This window comes from Felis catus, chromosome A2 (assembly GCF_018350175.1).
Source record: "Felis catus isolate Fca126 chromosome A2, F.catus_Fca126_mat1.0, whole genome shotgun sequence".
NCBI classification, from domain to species: domain Eukaryota; kingdom Metazoa; phylum Chordata; class Mammalia; order Carnivora; family Felidae; genus Felis; species Felis catus.
The window spans coordinates 33,074,460-33,093,910 of NC_058369.1; the positions used below are offsets into that span (position 1 = coordinate 33,074,460).

The following is a 19,451-nucleotide window of genomic DNA, read 5'->3' on the forward strand; positions in this document are numbered from 1 at the left end:
CTTTGAAGGACTTGGCAATAACAGAAGGGAAAAACTCCAAGTACTAAAGCCAAAATCATTCTTTCTTCTCAATTTTAAATAAAATCATGCAATTCTAAGTGTCCCCAGGATTGCCACCTCATGATTAGCTATATAGGAATGCAGGTGGGTAGTGCACAGTAATACTTCACTACAACTCAGGTGCCCAAGCATCTGCCCTATGGACTGACTTCCTCCCTCCCTCTCTCCTTCTTCTCCTGCCTTTTCTTCCTTCCTTCCTTCCCTCAAAACAAAAACCTCGCTTTCATAGTCCCTATGCTCTCTGTCTTGCTTTCTCAGATTTGGTCTAATCTAATGGGTTGGGGGGACTGGAGTTTTTAATTGGTGGAAGCCATTCCTTCAAATGCAATTATGCGTGAAATCGAGATCAATGAATCTGGTCATGTTGGGGAAACAGAGAGAATCCACTGAGGCATTCTCTCCGCTGAGGGGCCACGAGGGCTCCCTGATCTCCACAGAGATCAATCTGAAGGCCTCTGGCCTGGTCCACCACAGTAATAACAATGATGATTAGCATTCATGGAGGCTTACGCCATGCCAGGACTTTGCAAAACCCTTCATCCCAGGTACTCCTCATTATAGTCTTATGGAATTTGTATGACTCAGATGTCGTTTCCACTGATGTGAAAACAGGCCCCTACAAAGGATAACTAATTTACTTGACATATAAGCAAGAAAGCGGGAGGGCAAGAACCTGAAGGCCAAGGAATTCACCTTGTGCTGTGCTGTATGTCGCAGGGTCACTTAGGATGCCCTGGACTTAGGGAGGCACTAAGTGAGCAAGCCGCCCAGTGTTCCAGAACCAACTGCTGAACTCTTCTGTCTCCACTAGCTTTCCACACACACATACACCCAGCAGTCAGATGCCCCAAAAGGGCTACTTACAAGGCACAGCATGGCGGTAAAGGTTATCCCTTATGGTCTGCTGGAGCTCATGATCAGGAGAGCCTTTCTGGAAGCGCTGATTGAGAAAATGTCGCAGGTCCTTGTTCAGTTTTCCTCCTGTGAGAAATATATAAAATAGACAAAACACATCAACCACGGGGCTTCCCGGAGATGAAGCAGGTTGACAGCAGAAATGCCACCAGAAGCCATTCTACCCAGCCACTCTCGGTCATTAGGAGGACCTACTTCAGGATTCCCTCTGCAGGAGAAAAGCAAGCAAGGATGTAATAAACATAAAACAGCATTGACAGAGCATTAACTTGGGGGGATCATTTCACATAATACTAGAAGGCTCAAATAACAAAGAATTTAAACTAGGCTATTACATTTAAAATATGTGCCAGAGACCCTTGAAGACACTATTAAAGAGACGGCAAATGGCTGAGCACTTAAAGAGAACAATGGAGCAACAGCTGACAAATTATACAATGTTCTTCGACCACGGGTCCAACTGGTAGAAACTGACCCTATGAATATACTTGCAAAAGTCTGCAACATCTCCAGTATTGCTTATTGCGGTATTTTTATAATAGCACATAAATGAAAATCAAAGCAGAAGATCTGAAAAAGACCACCAGGGACCAACTAAGTAAAGCATAGTTGATTCATACGGTAACTACTCCAAGAAAGGTATATCTGCTTAGTGTTAGTGTCAAAGGAAAATATGTGGGGTGGTGCATACTGTCTGACCCCTTTTGTGTAAAAAGGAACAAAGAAAAGGAGGCACTCTATATTGATGTGAGCCATCATCACAAAGTTTTTAACAACAGTTTCCTTTAGGTAGAAGGACATGAGCTTGGGAAGTAAGGGAGAAGATGTCTTCATTGTATAGACAGACATACAGATGTCACTCTTTAGTCTACAGACAGAAATATACAGACTTTATTATCCTGCATTGATTGTACAAACACTAGACACAGAGTGCTTTTTCACTATTGTTGTATAAGCAATAGCTACGTGAGTAAGCCTGTGTATTTCTTTGTAATTCTCTACATTAACAAAATAAAACAATAGCTAAATTACGGCTATAAAAATATGTCATAGAAACAAAAAAGGTAACCAAATGTTCTTTTTAAATTATAGACACAAATTATACTCTACAGGACCAACAGAAGACTTGTAGATCAAGTTAGCTAATATTTATGCTTAATGGAGAAAGACTGGTTCAGTGACAGCTAAAAATAACCAGGCTAAAATCGTCTTTCCATTTTTAGACAAGATAAAAATTAGGTAAGAACATTTCTAGCCTTAGAGAAACAAAATAGCAATGCAGTATCTATGTGAACTACAAAATTCATGTCTTCAGATGGTAACTTCCCCATGGTCAAAAATGTGTATCATGAGGATGACATTGACAGTTAAGATGATGTTATGTCCTACCTAGACAGGAAACGACTGATCTTTATTTTAGTATCATGGTCAACAGATTCCTTATTACAGATGATTGCTTTCTAGACTAACAAAACCTAATTTGAACTATTTTATTTGAGATGTATTATACCTAAGGTTTCAAGTGGCCAAAATCAAAATAGATATATTCGAGTCAATCCTGGGTCATTTAATAAATATTCAATAACTCATCAAATATTTGCTGAATAAAAAGGACACACATCCACCTATCCACTCCCCATCCCGCCCCCCCAAAATGGTCATAAGGTTTGAACAATTTACAGAGGAATACATATGACTAGCCATCTAACTACATGAAAAGATATTTAATATCATTATCAGACAAAGGCAAATCAAAACCACAGTGAAATTCTACTACATACCTACGAGAATGGGAAATTTATTTTTTTTATTTTTTAATTTTTTTTAATGTTTACTTTTGAGACAGACAGACAGAGATAGAGTAGGAGCAGGGGAGGGGCAGAGACAGAGGGAGACACAAAATCTGAAGCAGCCTCCAGAATCTGAGCTGTCAGCACAGAGCCTGACATGGGGCTCGAACCAAGGAACCATGACCTGAGCCAAAGTCAGGTCTCAACTGACTAAGCTACCCAGGCGCCCAAAGAATGGCAAAAATTTAAAAGTCAGTATCAAGTGTTAGCAAGACTGGAGAACAAGAGGAACTTGTGGGCACTGTCGGTGGGCACAGAAAATGGTTCATTCTCTTGGGAAAAGAATCTTATAAAGCTAAACCTTCACTAACTGAACGACCCAGCACTTTCACTTGCATTTATGCAAGAGAAATGAAAACAAGCACACTCCCCCACACATACGACTTCCGGATGAATCTCCACAACAACTTTCATCACTATGTAATAGTCCAAATGTGGAAACAACCAAAATATCCATCAACAGGGGAAAGGATAAGCAAGCTGCCCTCTATTCAAATAGGGTGCTACACAACAGTTAACGGGAAGAGACCACTAACACATAGAGTACCATTCACACATGGAAAACACATAATGCTGAGCAAAGGCAGCTAGACACAAAAGGCAATATTGTATACGATTCCACTTACATATAAAGTTTTAGAATAATCTAAACTTTAGTGACAAAAAGCAGTTGAGTGGTTACCTGGGGCTGAGGGTAGGCAGAGGCTGACTGCAAAGGGGGACAAGGGAGTAAGATCTATGGAGTGTCCCAATGTCAGTTTCTTGGCTGTGCAATTGTACTATTCTTATGTAACCAGTTCTCACTGGGGGGAACCTGGATGCAGGGCACAGGGGATCTCTGTAGTACTGTTTACAATTTCCTGAGAGTCTAGAATGACATTAAGACAAAAAGATTTAAAATTTTTTTTTAAGTTTATTCATTTATTTTGAGAGATAGAGAGTGTGTGAGTTGGGGAGGGAAGACAGAGAGGGAGAGAGAATCCCAAGAAGCCTCAGCACTGTCAGCACAGAGCCCAACATGGGGCTCGAACTCACAAACCATGAGATCATGACCTGAGCAGAAATCAGGAGTTGGACACTTAACCGACAGAGCCACCCAGGTGCCCCAAGATGAAAAGTTTTTGAAGGGGGGAGCACAAGGAAGTGTTTGAAGTAGATGCCAGTACAGAAAATCTTGATCGTGGCAGTGATAATATGGGTTTATATATTTATCGAAACTTAAGGAACTCTGTGGGTGTGTGTGTGTGTGTGTGTGTGTGTGTGTGTGTGCGCTGGATACAATTTATAGTATGTATGTGACACTACTACGAAATTGATTTCAAAAGTTTAAAAAATAAACATGATTACCCAATGACTATGTGATAGGCTATTCTAAATGCTTAATTCTCAATTTTGCAGCAGAGAGATGAAGTGAAAGGAAAACAGATTAAATCTTGATAGTTAAGACAAAAAGGCTTGGGTTTAAATCCCGGCTCCACTGTTTACTGGCTGGTGAACCCAAGCACACTGTTCCACCTCTGAACCTTATCTGTGAAACAGAGCTCTGATAAAACAGAAGCCGTGTCATGAAATTGGTATAAGGATTAAATGAGATGCCAACACTGCTTGGCAAAGAGAAGGTGCCATGATAATGTAGAGTGGACAATCACTGAGGCAAGGGAGGGGGAAGAGCTGAGACCTGTTCAAAGATGGGCTGTTACTCTTTTTCAAAATGCCCATAAGCATAAAGCCCATTCCATTACTTAGAAATAGCTATGAACAAAATACAGGCACAGGGAAATTCAGACTAAAGGATATTTCTAGAGATTCTGGAAGGGAATAAAACTCTACTGGTGCTAAAATTGTCCGGCCATATGTAAATGGGTTAGTATTTAGTGCATACTTAATACATTGTTGGCGCTGTGCTGGAGTTGAAATGAAACCAACTGGTAAATCACTGATATTTAGGAGTCACATCGGCCAACTCTATCTCTAGGTAGAAGGTACTCTGGAGTTCGACCAAAAGGATACCAATGTTTACCAGACAAATCTTCATTGTTTAAGACCTAGAGTTTATATTCTCCATAGGAGACCACAGTTGCAGGCAGTAGAAAGACACTGAGCCATGAGTAGAAAAGATGTTATGGGATCCAAGTTACTGCTTGAGTCAAAAGCAAAATCCTAAAGAAGATTCGGGATACAGTATCTGTGTCTCCTATACAGAACCCAGGTACACACACCCTTATGGATCATATGCAGGTTACCTATCAAGATAAAACATGGGCTTATAGATGGGAAGGCATTCATTCTTAAGCCACAGACACTCTTGGTCTACACTTGAGATTTACATTAAAACTAGCCAAGCTAGCTAAAGTTTGCGATCATCGAACTAAAACTCCGCTTTACTGCAGATGTGCAAAAGGGCAGGGTTAACTATGCTGCCGGTTAACATTTACTCTGTGTTCCGTGACATTTGTAAGCGAAAAGCCTCAACCTTCCCATTATATTAAGAATACTGTACTTTTTGGCATCTAATCTCAAATTAATTGCCAATTATTCAGGGGATATGTCTATAAATCTTCTCCTAATTGTCAAGGCAGTGAGCCAATGAAATAATAAATTGCTAGAGAGAGAGAGACAGAGAGAGTCAGAGCATCTTCACTTTCTTTGAAATTCAAGATTTGTTTTGCAAGTGGAAAAGAGAACAGAGGTCAGAAATACAGGCAACTTTTTCCAAGAAAAGGATTCAGAGCTGATTTTAAGACAATTGTATAATTTCAGGGACAAAAATGAAGCTTACTCTCTGTCCTGCATTTGCCATTACTTTATATTTCATATCAGTGTATCTGAAATTGTGTATCTTTTAAATTTAAAACAATGTATCTCTGCTTTTTTTAAATTCACACTGGTTTAGAGAAATTTAACCATGCCAATTCATGTAACCTTTGCTAATTACTTTAAATGTTGTGTAATATTCCATTTAAAAAATATACAATGTATTTGTCCTTCATAAAAAATTAGGCTATTTCTAATGTTGTTGCCAATGCAACAATGCAATAATAAATGTCACTGTAATATTTTTCTTTTCAAATATGTGTATTATGTGCAGGAAAAAACATAGTATATACAGGGTTCAGTACTATCAACCGTTCCAGGCATCACTAGGTGTCTTGGAACATCTCCCCCACAGATAAGGGGGTGACTACATTTCTGGTGACTTGTACATTCTATCATATATACATCTATGTAGTGATATATATAAATTATATACATATATATGACACATACAATATATACATATATGTGTGTGTGTATATGTATATGATAGAATATATATCTCATACATATATTTTTTGTCTTTTATGCTTCGTCTTCGGTAACTTGCCTGTTCATATTCCTTGTGCATTTTCCTAATAGGCTGTCTTGTTATTTTTGATAAGATGTTCTTTATATACTCTAGATATGATTCCTTTATCAGTTACTTAAGTCACAAATTTTGCTTGTTACTATTTAAACATGAAATGATTCCTTAACATCATTGTGTAGTTCCCCCAAACTTTTCCTCTATATGCTACACAGTTTTCTGCCATCTCAACTAGAAGCATCATTTTCAAAGTGATGGATTATGAGGGGACTCTGCTTGGTCTGAACTCTATCTCCTAAAGTATAGATCCTAAGGGAGAACACTAGTCAATAGAAATAATCTTGACGGCCCGGAAACTAGGTTTCCAGAGATATTACTTTTGAGTCTTCTCGATTCATCCATTTCTAACCAAGGAGACAAAACATAACTCTCTCTGTGTCGTATAAGCTCCAGAACATAGAAGGTCAAAGAATAGTGTTTCCTTACAACTAGAATTTAGACTTTAATATATTTCAGATTTTCAATGCTAAGGAAAACGTGCATAAGGATACTAAACTAATCACACTTCCAAGTGATTTACCATTAGCACACAATTTCTTCACGGAATGATTGTAGTTGTAGGAAAGATGTATTTATTAAGGCAACACAAATGGTTTGTAGTGCAGGGAGCTATTACAGCAAAAAAAAGTCTGTCAGTTCAGCAGTTTACATTTGTAAAGGATAGGGTTTTTTTTTTAAGTGCAAAATTATAAATCGAAATACAAATTAGCTAGTTTTATCGTCGCCAAAACTTACAACCTGAAATACAATTAGTGAGTTTTGTCTTTAAAAGATTTTGCCATTTGTTTCTTTCTAACACATTTTTCCTGACATTTTTCTGACTGTAAGAGTCATAAAAAATAGTGGGGAGTTAGGATTTATTACTAATTGGATGGACCGACTGAACGGATGGCTGCACAACAGTGTGAAGGTACTCAACGCCACTGAACTGTACCCTTAAAATACTTCACATGATCATATGTGATACATATTTTACCACAATAAAAAGGTAACCTATGTGAATTCCAAGGTTTGAAAAATACACAAAAGTACAACAATGAAGGTTAAAGATCAACTGTAACCTCATGCGCATCACCATTAACGTGTTGGTACTGAATGCCCCGTGTATGCCTACCTACGCATACAGACAGATGCCCTTACTGTACCCTCACACACACGGGGGATTCATTCACTCATTCAACCAGATATTTATTAAGTCCCGACAGCCAGACAATCGGTGGGCCCTGGGGACACACCACGACCACACAGAACTCCTGAACAGGAACTAACACACAAGTTTTAGCAAACATGAACCGGGCTGGCCTCTGAGCAGAGGTCACTGTTAAGATGAGAAAGCAAACGAGACAAGAACCAAGTTAACTCTGCCAAGTGTGGCGAAAACAGCATTCTAGACAGAGAATGCCGCATGCGCAAATGAACGGAAATAGAAAGGAGGCTGGCGTGTTAGAGAAAAAGCGTGGAGCTCGGACAGGGGCAGCACACGCAGAGGTGGAACAGAGAAGCTGGGGCGGATCATGCTGTGCCTTGCAGGCCAGATAAGGAGTTTGCATTTTATTCTAAGCTCCTTAGGAATGTAGTGAAGGGAGGGCAGTCAGGGACATAAGGAAGGCCTCGTCTCCGTGTTGAGATTCCTCCCGCAGCTGTGCAGTGGGTCAAGAGTAGAGGGAGGTGGGGGTGCCTGGGTGGCTCAGTCGGTTGAGCGTCCGACTTCGGCTCAGGTCATGATCTCACGGTTCATGAGTTCGAGCCCCGCATCGGGCTCTGTGCAGACAGCTCAGAGCCCGGAGCCTGCTTCAGGTTCTGTGTCTCCCTCTCTCTCTGCCCCTCCCCCGTTCATGCTCTCTCTCTGTCTCAAAAATAAATAAGACATTAAAAAAAAATTTTTTTTCTTTTAAAAAGAGTAGAGGGAGGTGACAGCGTGCGGCCAGTGTGGCTGATCACACAAGACCGGAAGTGGCCTGGAATAAGGAAACAGATGAAAAGAAGAAGGGCAGGAGCGCAGAGAGAAGATGTAACTTAAAGCTAGAAGCAACAGGGTGTGCCCGCGTGATGGAGGAAGATGCCAAATGCAAGAGAGGAGTCAAAAGTGATTCCCACGTCTGGGCTTAAGTGCTGATGCCCACAGGGGAGGAGAACACAGGAGTTCCATTAGATACCTATTAAATAGGGGATAGGGAGGATCATGCCCGGCATGAGGATTTACATCCACATGGTCTAACAAATAATTCATACGCATTTCCAATACTCTAGCAGTGCTCGAAAATTTAGTTTTAATAGCACGTATGTGTCATGTCTCATTCCATCACAACCTATCTAACTACTACCCATCAGTAAGCATATGAATGAGTTCTACTGTGATTATCCTCCTTGGATAAAACCTAGCTGTATTTCTTTTTTTTTTTTTTTAAGTTTATTTGTTTATTCTGAGAGAGAGAAATAGAGAGAAAAACAAAGAGCAAGAAGAGGAGGGGCAGAGAGTGGGGTAGAGAATCCCAGGCAGGCTCCATGCTGTGAATGCAGAGCCCCACTAGGAGCTTGATCCCATGAACCATGAAATCATGACCTGAGCCAACATCAAGAGTTGGATGTTTAGGGGCGCCTGGGTGGTGCAGTCGGTTAAGCGTCCGACTTCAGCCAGGTCACGATCTCGCGGTCCGTGACTTCGAGCCCTGCGTCAGGCTCTGGGCTGATGGCTCAGAGCCTGGAGCCTGTTTCCGATTCTGTGTCTCCCTCTCTCTCTGCCCCTCCCCCGTTCATGCTCTGTCTCTCTCTGTCCCAAAAATAAATAAACGTTGAAAAAAAAATTAAAAAAAAAAAAAGAGTTGGATGTTTAAGTGACTGAGCCACACAGGCGCCTCAAATCTAACTGTATTTCTGATTATCTTCTCACAATCCTTGAAGTGGAAATAGTGGGACAAAAAGCATAAAATGATACAAATTCTCTCCCAAAAGACTGTATCGGCTTCCCTTTATTCGCCTTGATTCTAAATGCCTCCAAAGTAGCTATGTGGATGCATCATCATATTATCAGTTTCATGTTATCAGACATTTAGATGTCTTTCCTCTGAAAAAAATGATCCAGGTCATAGGGGTACCTGGATGGCTCAGTGGGTTAAGCCTCCAATTCTTGGTTTCAGCTCAGGTCATGATCTCATGGTTTTGGGGGTTCGAGCCCTGTGCTGGGCTCTGTGCTGACATCACGGAGCCTGCTTGGGATTCTTTCTTTTTCTCTCTCTCTGTCTTTCTCTCTCTATCTGCCCCTCCCCCACTCATGCTGTGACTCTCTCAACATCAACAAAAAATTATTTTTAAATGATCATAAGCAATGTTGCAATGAAAAAGCTTGAGTATGTATGTTTGCTAAAGCCCTCTGGAAGTGGAATTACTAGAACAATGAGCACAATCGTTAAAGATTCTTCATACATACTGACAAACTGCTTTCCAGAAAGGTTTCCACTCAGCTCTAGAAGAAGTACAATATCACTAGCCAAAATGAGGATTGTTTTTCCCTTTTAAGTATGCTTTTTTTTTTTTTAAAGTAATCTCTATGCCCTCCATGGGGCTGGAACTCACGACCCTGAGATCAAGAGCTGCATGCCCGGCCCGGCATCCCCAAGTATGCGTTTTTAAAAGTTTTCCACCAATAATTCAAACAGATGCCAACACTATATTATACAAGCAACGTGGACGGTTAAAATACGTTTCTCTTCAATCTGAGAAACTGTTGGTTGCAACGAGAAAATTTTTGTGGAGAACGGCCTGTGGCGAAATAATGGATGAATTCCATTATCATTATGTATTTAAGTAAAATGAAGAAACAAACAAAACCCTTTGCCTTTAAACACACAGAGATTGAGAACACTCAGTATGCCAGTTCTGACAGATTTGCTTCCAAGCCTGCCTCCCCCAGATGGCATGTAAGCATTGGTCACGATCAGGGGTCAGCGAAATTTTTCTGCAGAGTGCCAAGGGTCAGGCAGTACACATTCTCCGTCTTTGGGAGCCCATCTGGACCCCGTCCAACTACTAAAGTTTGCTTTTATAGTCCAAAAGCAGCCACAGATGATATGTAACCAAGGTTTTTTCCCAATAAAACTTTATTTACAAAAAAGGGCAGCGGACTTAGTCTGCTGACCAGAGCCTGCTAAGTCGTCACTGTAGATGCTGGCTCCGAATCTCCAGGTGACCAATTCTCCTTTGAGCGTTCTTAGGGTACAGGTATTCAGCGTCTCCAAGGCTAGTCTTCGCAGCATTACCCAGAAACCTGCTGAGTTGCAAATTACCAGGCTTCACCCAAAACTTACTGAATTAGAAACTCTGCGGGTCCAGTTCAGCAGTCTATGTTTTAACAGACCGTCCAGGTGGTTCTGAGACACGCTGATATTTGTGACCAATGGTCACTATGCCAAAGCAAAGTCCCCCTATCAAAATGTGGGGAGCTAGGCTCAGAAAACAAACCCATTTCCTTATCTGTCACCAATGGTCCCCATCTCTCTGCACACCTCAAGAGATGCCAGTCCTCCTGGGCTAATAATAACACCTTATAATAACAAGCACAGTGCAAATGATACCAGGCAGGTGGGGCATCATCAGACATGCAGAGATTGAATCCATTCCCCTAGTGGCACAAAGACAGTTGTTCTTTCAGTCATGTTTCTGTAGAACTTAAAAAAAAAAAGTGGGGCGCCTGGGTGGGTCAGTCGGTTGGGCGACCGACTTCGGCTCAGGTCATGATCTCGTGGTCCGTGAGTTCGAGCCCCGCATCGGGCTCTGTGCTGACAGCTCAGAGCCTGGAGCCTGTTTCAGATTCTGTGTCTCCCTCTCTCTCTGACCTTCCCCCATTCATGCTCTGTCTCTCTCCGTCTCTAAAATGAATAAACGTTAAAAAAAAAATTAAAAAAAAAGAAAAGAAAAAAAGAGACTGCAGGAAAGATTTATGTCTGCTGATGAAGCTCTAGAAACTACTATTTACATGTAACTCCCCACATGGACGAGCACAAAACATTTTGCTAGCACTTCAGGACATCCACATTATTATTATTTCCTGCCTGTCTCCTCTCTTCTTTTTCTCCTGGTGAATCTTTTCATACCAAATTTCATCCCACAGCGAGAAGAAACCTGATTTAAGCATGGAAAGAAAGGCACGGCTTAAATTCCATCATCTCTCTTTTTCCATTATTCCCAGCCTTTTGTGCTTCTTGTATTTATTTCAGTTAAACCGGTAGAGTCAAATAACATCTGTTCAGAAAAAAAAAAAAAAAATGAAAGATTTACAAAAGGGAAAGGCAAAAGACAATGTTGCTCTGTAGGCAAAGTAACCTATCTGATGTGAGTTTATGACCGGCAATAATCAACCACACGGCTGAAGTCAGAGGTCTCTACACTCGGGTCCTTGAGTGCAATCTGTAGACATGTGTGTGCCCTTCAAGAAGATACTAAATTCTTAAGAAGACACTGCATCGGGATCTAACGGAGCTCTGCTCGGTGACCTGCTGGACTGGAGTGATGCCAGTGAGCACTCACTGAGCACTTTTTTTTTTTTTTTAATTTTCTTTTTTAAACATTTATTTATTTTTGGGACAGAGAGAGACAGAGCATGAACGGGGGAGGGGCAGAGAGAGAGGGAGACACAGAATCGGAAACAGGCTCCAGGCTCCGAGCCATCAGCCCAGAGCCTGACGCGGGGCTCGAACTCCCGGACCGCGAGATCGTGACCTGGCTGAAGTCGGACGCTTAACCGACTGCGCCACCCAGGCGCCCCTCACTGAGCACTTTTAACAGGCAGACACAGTGCTGAGTCCGAACTTTGCAATCCTCCCCTCACATCAGTGAGGTTGGTTCTATTTCCAGTCCCATTTTACAGAAGAAAAAAACTGAGGTTAACGGGCTGCCCCATCGCCCAGGTAATTAGGCAAAAAGGAAATATATGTAAATCTAGACAGATGAAATCAGAATGCAAGATGTTAACAGCTGATCAGTTAGAGTCAATCATGGCATATACTACGCTGTTGATTCAATATGTTATGCGGTTTATGGGTTTGATATTTTCTAAAACAAGAAAGACACTAGAAAACATTTTATGTGAATCTCAACATAAAAACTGAAGACTGACTTCCCTCTAAACAGTCATAGTACAGTTGCCCCAATACCCTCTCGATGTTCAACATAGGTAGAAACCAAGAAAGTGACATGTCAACAGCGATGACTTCCAAAGAACATTCAGCCAAGGAGCCCAAGGGAAGTTCCTTCCCAGGAACCAGCACCTGTCCCCTTGGCTCTCAGGACGCTGTTGATAAGGAAGGTATTTTATTTAATTTTTTTTTTCAACGTTTATTTATTTTTGGGACAGAGAGACAGCATGAACGGGGGAGGGGCAGAGAGAGAGGGAGACACAGAATCGGAAACAGGCTCCAGGCTCTGAGCCATCAGCCCAGAGCCCGACGCGGGGCTCGAACTCACGGACCGCGAGATCGTGACCTGGCTGAAGTCGGATGCTTAACCGACTGCGCCACCCAGGCGCCCCAAGGAAGGTATTTTAAATGCTTCTATGCAAATGCAAACGGAGATCCCATAGGCATCTCACAGCCCAGAACTTCCATAGTAATTAACACAGCTGTTCTCCGACCCCTGCGAGCCTTACCCCAATTCAGTTCCAGCCAGGAATGGATAAAATGGGTCACAAACTATATTCTAATATAGTCTGATATCATTCACACAGTAGGATGGGGCCAGAGATCCAGGGGCTCTGACCTATATAGTGAGAAATCTCACTATACAGGGTTACAATTGAACATGCCACACCAGCTTCTGCTCGATCATAGAACAGAGGCCATAGCAACATCCCATCATTTCATGGGCCTGAAAAAGCCGAGACCCTTTCCCACAAGCAAAGCATCTCCGTGAGTATTCTTTGCACAGTACCTCTCTTGGAAAGATTTTGCAAAGCTGGGGACCAAAGACAGAATCACAAGTATATGGTCCAAGCAGGTGAGAATGGAAAAGAAAGCATCTCAGGCACCAGGAGGATTCTAGAGTAGACGTAGGCAAAATTTATCTGTAAGGTCCCATAGCACATACTTTATCCTTTGCGGGATGAAAGGCCTAGGATCCAACCACTCTGCTTTTTTTGTTTAAAGAAGAAAACCAACACTAGACAATAAGTAAATGAGTGCAGAGCTGTGTTCTAAACAAAAACTTCGTTACAAAAACAAGCAGCAGGCTAGATTGGGCCCATAAGCTGGAGCTGGCCACTCCCTGTGGTAGAGGGTTACGTCTCTCTCAGAAAACGTTTATGTTACACTTTCTGAAAACTGCCAGAGGTGTGGGGGTTCATGCATCGGGATGTGTGCAAGTAGCACCTGGTGTGTAAACCATTCCCTTAGAAAAGGAGTAGGAAGGTGAGGTGTGGGTCCACACTGATGGGCTTTCACAACGATATTCAACAGGTGAAAAATATCCATTCCCACATCCTCTATAAAGTAGAAAAATTTCACATGTTTAAAGACCTGGATAGCTTTCAGAGAAATTTATCAAATGACTCCTGAAATAAACTCTGTTACTGGCATCAATCTCCAGTTTATACAAATATACAGAATAGAAAAATGCATACGTCATAAACACACATTTCCCTTTGATGATTACAAATGTTGTGCTTTATCATAAATTACTTTTCTAAACATTATCTCATTCAGTCCTTGTAAAACCCAGTGAGAAAGGTGGTATCAGTCCCACTTTAAACCACATGAAGAAAGACTCTCGGTGCAGGATTAGAATCACATGTTCTAGTTCCAAAGTCTTGCTTGGCTTTCCTGTCTCCACCATTGGACTTTGAACAAGGTGTTCATCCACATCTAAAGAGTGAAACGTAGAACTACGGACTGACATTCTTCAAAACTGTCAAGCTCATGGAAAAACAAGGGAAGATGGAGAACCTGATACAGATTAGAGGAGTCTAAGAGTGGCAACTAAATGTAACGTATCCTGCATAGGGTAACTAAATGTAACTAAATGTAACGTATCCTGCATAGGGACATGAAGGACGCTAGTGGGGGAAAAAAACCCTAGTGAAATCTGAGTTAAGACTGGAGTTAGTTAATAGGGCCTCCTGGGTGGGACAGTCGGTGAAGCATCCAACTCGTGATCTCACCTCAGATCACGATCTCACAGTGTGTGAGTTCGAGCCCCGCACTAGGCTTTGCGCTCATGGCACAGAGCCTGCTTGGGATTCTGTCTCTCCTTCTCTCTGCCTCTCCTCCATTTGTGCGTGCTCTCTCTCTCTCCTTAAATAAACAAACTTTCGGGGCGCCTGGGTGGCTCAGTTGGTTAAGCGTCCGACTTCAGCTCAGGTCACGATCTCACGGTCCGTGAGTTCGAGCCCCGAGTTGGACTCTGGGCTGATGGCCCAGAGCCTGGAGCCTGCTTCTGATTCTGTGTCTCCCTCTCTCTCTCTGCCCCTCCCCTGTTCATGCTGTGTCTCTCTCTGTCTCAAAAATAAATAAACGTTAAAAAAAAATTTAAATAAACAAACTTAAAAAAAATTTTTTTTAAAAGACTGGAGTTAATAGTAATGTACTAGCTTAACTTATTTTTGACAAATGAACAACCATTATACAAGATGTTAGTATTAGGGGAAATTCCATGAGATTCGGGAACTTCTGTATTGTCTTTGCACACTTTGCATCTAAAATATTTCAAAAATAGAATTCATTTGTTAAAAATGGATACAGTGTACCTATTATGTGCATGTAGCCGTGTGCAGGGCTCTTGGCCATTTTATATGTTGCAAATCCACCAAGGTAAGAATTCTTACAGAGATTTCCCTCTCTGGGTTAACCACAGCTCCCACTTCCAGAATGTGGTACGTAGTATAGCTGTTAAAAAATATTTGGGGGCACCTGGGTGGCTCAGTCGGTTAACTGTCCAACTCTTGGTTTTGGCTCAGGCCATGATCTCAGTTTCATGAGTTCGAGCCCTGTGTCAGGCTCTGTGCTGGCAGCACGGCCCCTGCTTGAGATTCTCTGTCTCCCTCTCTCTGCCTCTCTCCCACTCATGCTGTCTCTGTCTTCCTCGGGATAAAGAGATAAACTTTACAAAATTTATTTTAACATTAGAATTGAGTTCTAGTTCATGGGCTGGTCATCAGACATTTTCAGTCTCCATAATTCCATAAACGATTATCACTTTCACACTTGACTGTTTTCATTCCATCTCACTGTAGTCTTTAGGCTGTTATTGAAAAGTGATTATAAATAATGGGGCTATAAAAAGCCATTCAATAATTAGGACACTAACTGGCCACATGCCCACCTCAACAATGGAAGGTGATTTATGTTAGGCAACCCCATCACATCTGCCAGCCTCTGACGGGGCTCTCGGGTTGCACATTAAAACTGCTCTGAACAGCTATTTTTTCTTGATTAGAAAAGAGACCAATAAGCCAGTTTTAGAGCGTTTTCAATTTTATTTGCAAGGAAAGAAAACAATAAACCATTTTTTGCCTTGCTATTTCACATATCCGGAGAACAGGGGGGGAAAGCACAGGACATAAACTAGATCAGGTCAAAGTCTTGGCCACTGTCATAGAATGGGAAAGACCTAAATGAAATCTAAAGACAAAAGACCTAACCAACCACACCTCATCCACTCAACGCCTAAGACTTCAATATAGCACACAAGCTTAAAACTATTTAATATTCATCAAATGGTTCTCAACAGGACTACCACTGGCATCTTGGGCAAGACAAGGTGTTGTTGATGGTACATACCTCCCTGGACATCAGCCTCCCTGTTCTCGGCAGCTCCCAGATGACCACCTGAAGGTCTCCCCAGTCACTGAACCACCTGGGTAGGACAGTCCTACCACAGGGAGATAGCTAAATGAGTATCAGTCAGGGAAAAGTTGTGCTTAACTGATGAATTTTTTTTCACTGAGATCCAAGAGCATATTAGAAAATAATATTGCAAAAGCGCCCCTGGTGGGGAGGGTTCCAAACTGCTAAGATTCTAGGCTCTACATGCACAGGCTTACAGGAGCTTCCATGTCTTCTAGAATAGGGCTGCTGACCGAGAGGCGGCAGAGCTCAGTTCTGAAATCAAACGTCTGAGCTAATCATCACGCGGGGTCTGCAGAGGTCTTCTCTGACAAATGTCCCCACAGAGGGTCCTCCATCAATGTCTCTCCCATTGCTTTATCGGGTTCATAGGCATTATCATTCTTTGAAATGATTTTTTTTTCCTTTTTCTTTCTTACCTGTCACCTCCCTCAGCATGAGTCTCCTATGAGAGCTGAGCCCGTCTCAGCGTAGAGTAGGGGTTGTGATACAATTACCACCTTTGGAGACGCAGTGATGAACTCAATTATGAGACGAGGGGGCACCCAGGGGCTCAGCTGGTTAAGCATGTGACTCTTGATTTCGGCTCAGGTTGTGATCTCACAGCTCATGGGGCTGAACCCTGCATCAGGCTCCATGGTGACAGTGCGGGGTCCACCCGGAATTCTCTTTCCCTCTCTCCCTGCCCCTCCCCTGCTCGCATGCTCACTCTCTCTCTTTCAAAAATAAATATGCATTAAAAACAGATGAAGGATAACATGAATGAAAATAACATAAGCAGTAGCTAAACCAGAAGCAGGCAGGCAGATGCTGCCATCCTGACTTTGCCATTAGTGACCTCTTCGTTCTTGGGCAAATCCCTTAATCACCCAGGGTCTCAGTTTCCTCATCAAGAAAGTGGGAATAATGAGAGTACCTACCCAAACAGGGCTGTCATGAGGAACACACAAGCAGATGCAACATAATGCTCAGTAAACGTTAGCCACTCTCCCCCTCAGCATCTAACTTGAAGGAAACGTATTTCCAAAACACCTTGCATGGAATTGTGTTTGTTCTCGAGGAGAGCAATTTTTTTTAGGATTCATAATTACGACTACATGCATACAACAAACAAGTGCAACAAGCCAGCCTTCCCATATTTGCTAGACTGCAAACTAATTAAAACCTGTGTGTTATCCCCAGATTGCGTGCACACTCTCACTTCTGTACAGATCACACTGTGTGGCCAGAGGTGTGTGGGGAAAGAGTGAGGAATTCGAGGTTGGTTTGAATGACAGCCGTGCACGGTACCAGACGTCAGGGAATCCAGTGTTCATTTTTTTTTTTTTTTTTGCCATTTATCTATACGCTTTTCACCTATACAGCAGCACACTGTTTATTCATTACTTTAATGTGGATTACTGTGATAACTAACGATGTTAATCATCATGTCAGATGTTAATGGCACATCTATTCATTTGTGAAGTTTCTGTTCAACTTGTTTGCCAATTTTTTTTTAACTAGGTTTGTCTTCTTGACATTGACTTGTAAGACTTCTTGATACATCCTGGATACCAGTCTTTTGTCATGAAAACATGTTGCGAATATCTTCTCCCGGTCCGTGACATATCCATTCATTTTCTTGATGATGTCTTTTGATGAATGGAAGTTTTGTTTGTTGATGGAGTCTAATATATCAATTTTTATGCAGTTTCTCTTCTGTGTTATTCATTTGTTACAGATGAGTCAGAAAACAGCATAATGAAGTAGAAGAACCCTGGGCAAGGGTCAGGAGACCTGGATTTGAGACCTAAATCTGTGTGCTATTTGTGTTTGGCAAAGTCATTTGTGAGAGTTAATTTTACCTGTCAACTGGGTCTCGGGGTGCCCAAGTATTTGATCAAATAGTATTCTGCATGTTTCTGTGCAAACGCTTTTGGATGAGATTAACATTTAAATTGATACAGTGAATAAAGCAGACTGCTCTCCCCTGTGTGGGTGGCCCTCACCTAATCAGTAGAAGGCCTGAATAAAACAAAAAGTCTGATCCTTCCATAAGTAAATGGGAATTTCTCCTGCCTGAGCCTAGGAGCTAGAACATCAGCTCTCTCTTGCTTTGGCCTCTAATGGAAACAGTGACTTTTCCCGGGTCTGAAGCTGTCTAGCCTCTGGACTATAACCAAACACCATCAGCTCCCTTGGTTGTCAGTCCTTCAGCCTGTGACTAGAACGGTACCATCAGCCCTCCTGGGTCTCTAGCTTGCCAACGGCAGGCCTTGGAACTTGCCAGCCACCATAATTGCATAAGCCAATTTCCTAGAATAAATTAATCCCTCTTTACACGCACACATACACACACCCTGTTGGCTCTGTTTCTCTGACGGACCCTGATTATACACCATCTACTCCTTCTAGCTCCAAAAGGGCACATAGCATTCTGACAGATGCTTTGTGACTGTTGCTAAAGTCTCTAACCAATTGCCCTATTCACATATCCATAAATGCAGAGGCTGGATTCCCCAAAACCAAAGATCTCTCCCATTCTAAAAATCTGATACTTATCTTAGCCTCACCTTCCTAATCAGGCAACATCTTCTCCCTCGGGGGTCTTCCTCCAAAATTGATGAGGCTGAGCCTCTCAGAAACAGGGACCTAACACCCTCCTGGCTAATCAAGTCAGCAGTAATTCTAACAGGCCCCTGCGACATACAAACCTATTCTGGCTTCTTTGTCTCCACTGTGTGGACGCACGGCTACAAGAGTGGAAACAGTTCAAAGTTGACTGCACAATAGGGGTTTTAGCAGCTGACTTCTATCAGTGTCACAGAGATGCTCACGCCACTTCTAAAACAAACATTTTAAAAACTGCAACAGAGATGCCAAATGTGCCAATAAACCCAATTACTGACTGCCACTACCAGGCAAGCCAATTCCTGAGCTCCACAGCAACCAAAACATGGCAGAGGATGCAACATTTCTTAGAGGAACAAAGTGAAACTTATCAAACACCTCGGGCTTTGGGAACCTGTGACACCCTCTTTTTCATGGCTTGATTTCAGACCAGTCCGTAGGAAAGGGAAATTTACCTTTAGAAATTAAAGTGACTTTAATTTTGCAATGCCTTTTAGAAAAGTAACCTACACCCTAGAGAGATGCCAAGCCCAAACTGAGAATTCCTGCCTTTTAATGACCCTATGTTAAAATTAGGTAATGGTGACCCGGCAGCTACAGGGAGAGCCTGAAGGAATTCAGTTCACTGGGCTTCCCTCACAAGGCTTTAACAGCAAAAACGAACAGCTGTGCTCTCCTTGGGTCACTGAATGTTCTTTAATATCAAGCAACCAGCCAGAATTCAGGATTACTCAGAATTTAAGTGGTAGCTGGACATTTCCTCAAAAGGAAGGGCCTGAACCT

At 42.1% G+C, this 19,451-nt stretch overlaps 1 protein-coding gene across 17 annotated transcripts in view; it reads right to left on the bottom strand.

The window, feature by feature from the left end:
• MAGI1 (membrane associated guanylate kinase, WW and PDZ domain containing 1) overlaps positions 1-19,451 on the bottom strand; it is a 638,028-nt gene that overhangs the window by 253,445 nt on the left and 365,132 nt on the right. For all 17 annotated transcript variants that reach the window (XM_023249926.2, XM_023249923.2, XM_023249922.2 and 14 more), the window contains exon 2: positions 925-1,041. In XM_023249926.2, coding sequence (XP_023105694.1) covers positions 925-1,041 — 117 coding nt within the window. The remainder of the gene's footprint in view (positions 1-924; positions 1,042-19,451) is intronic.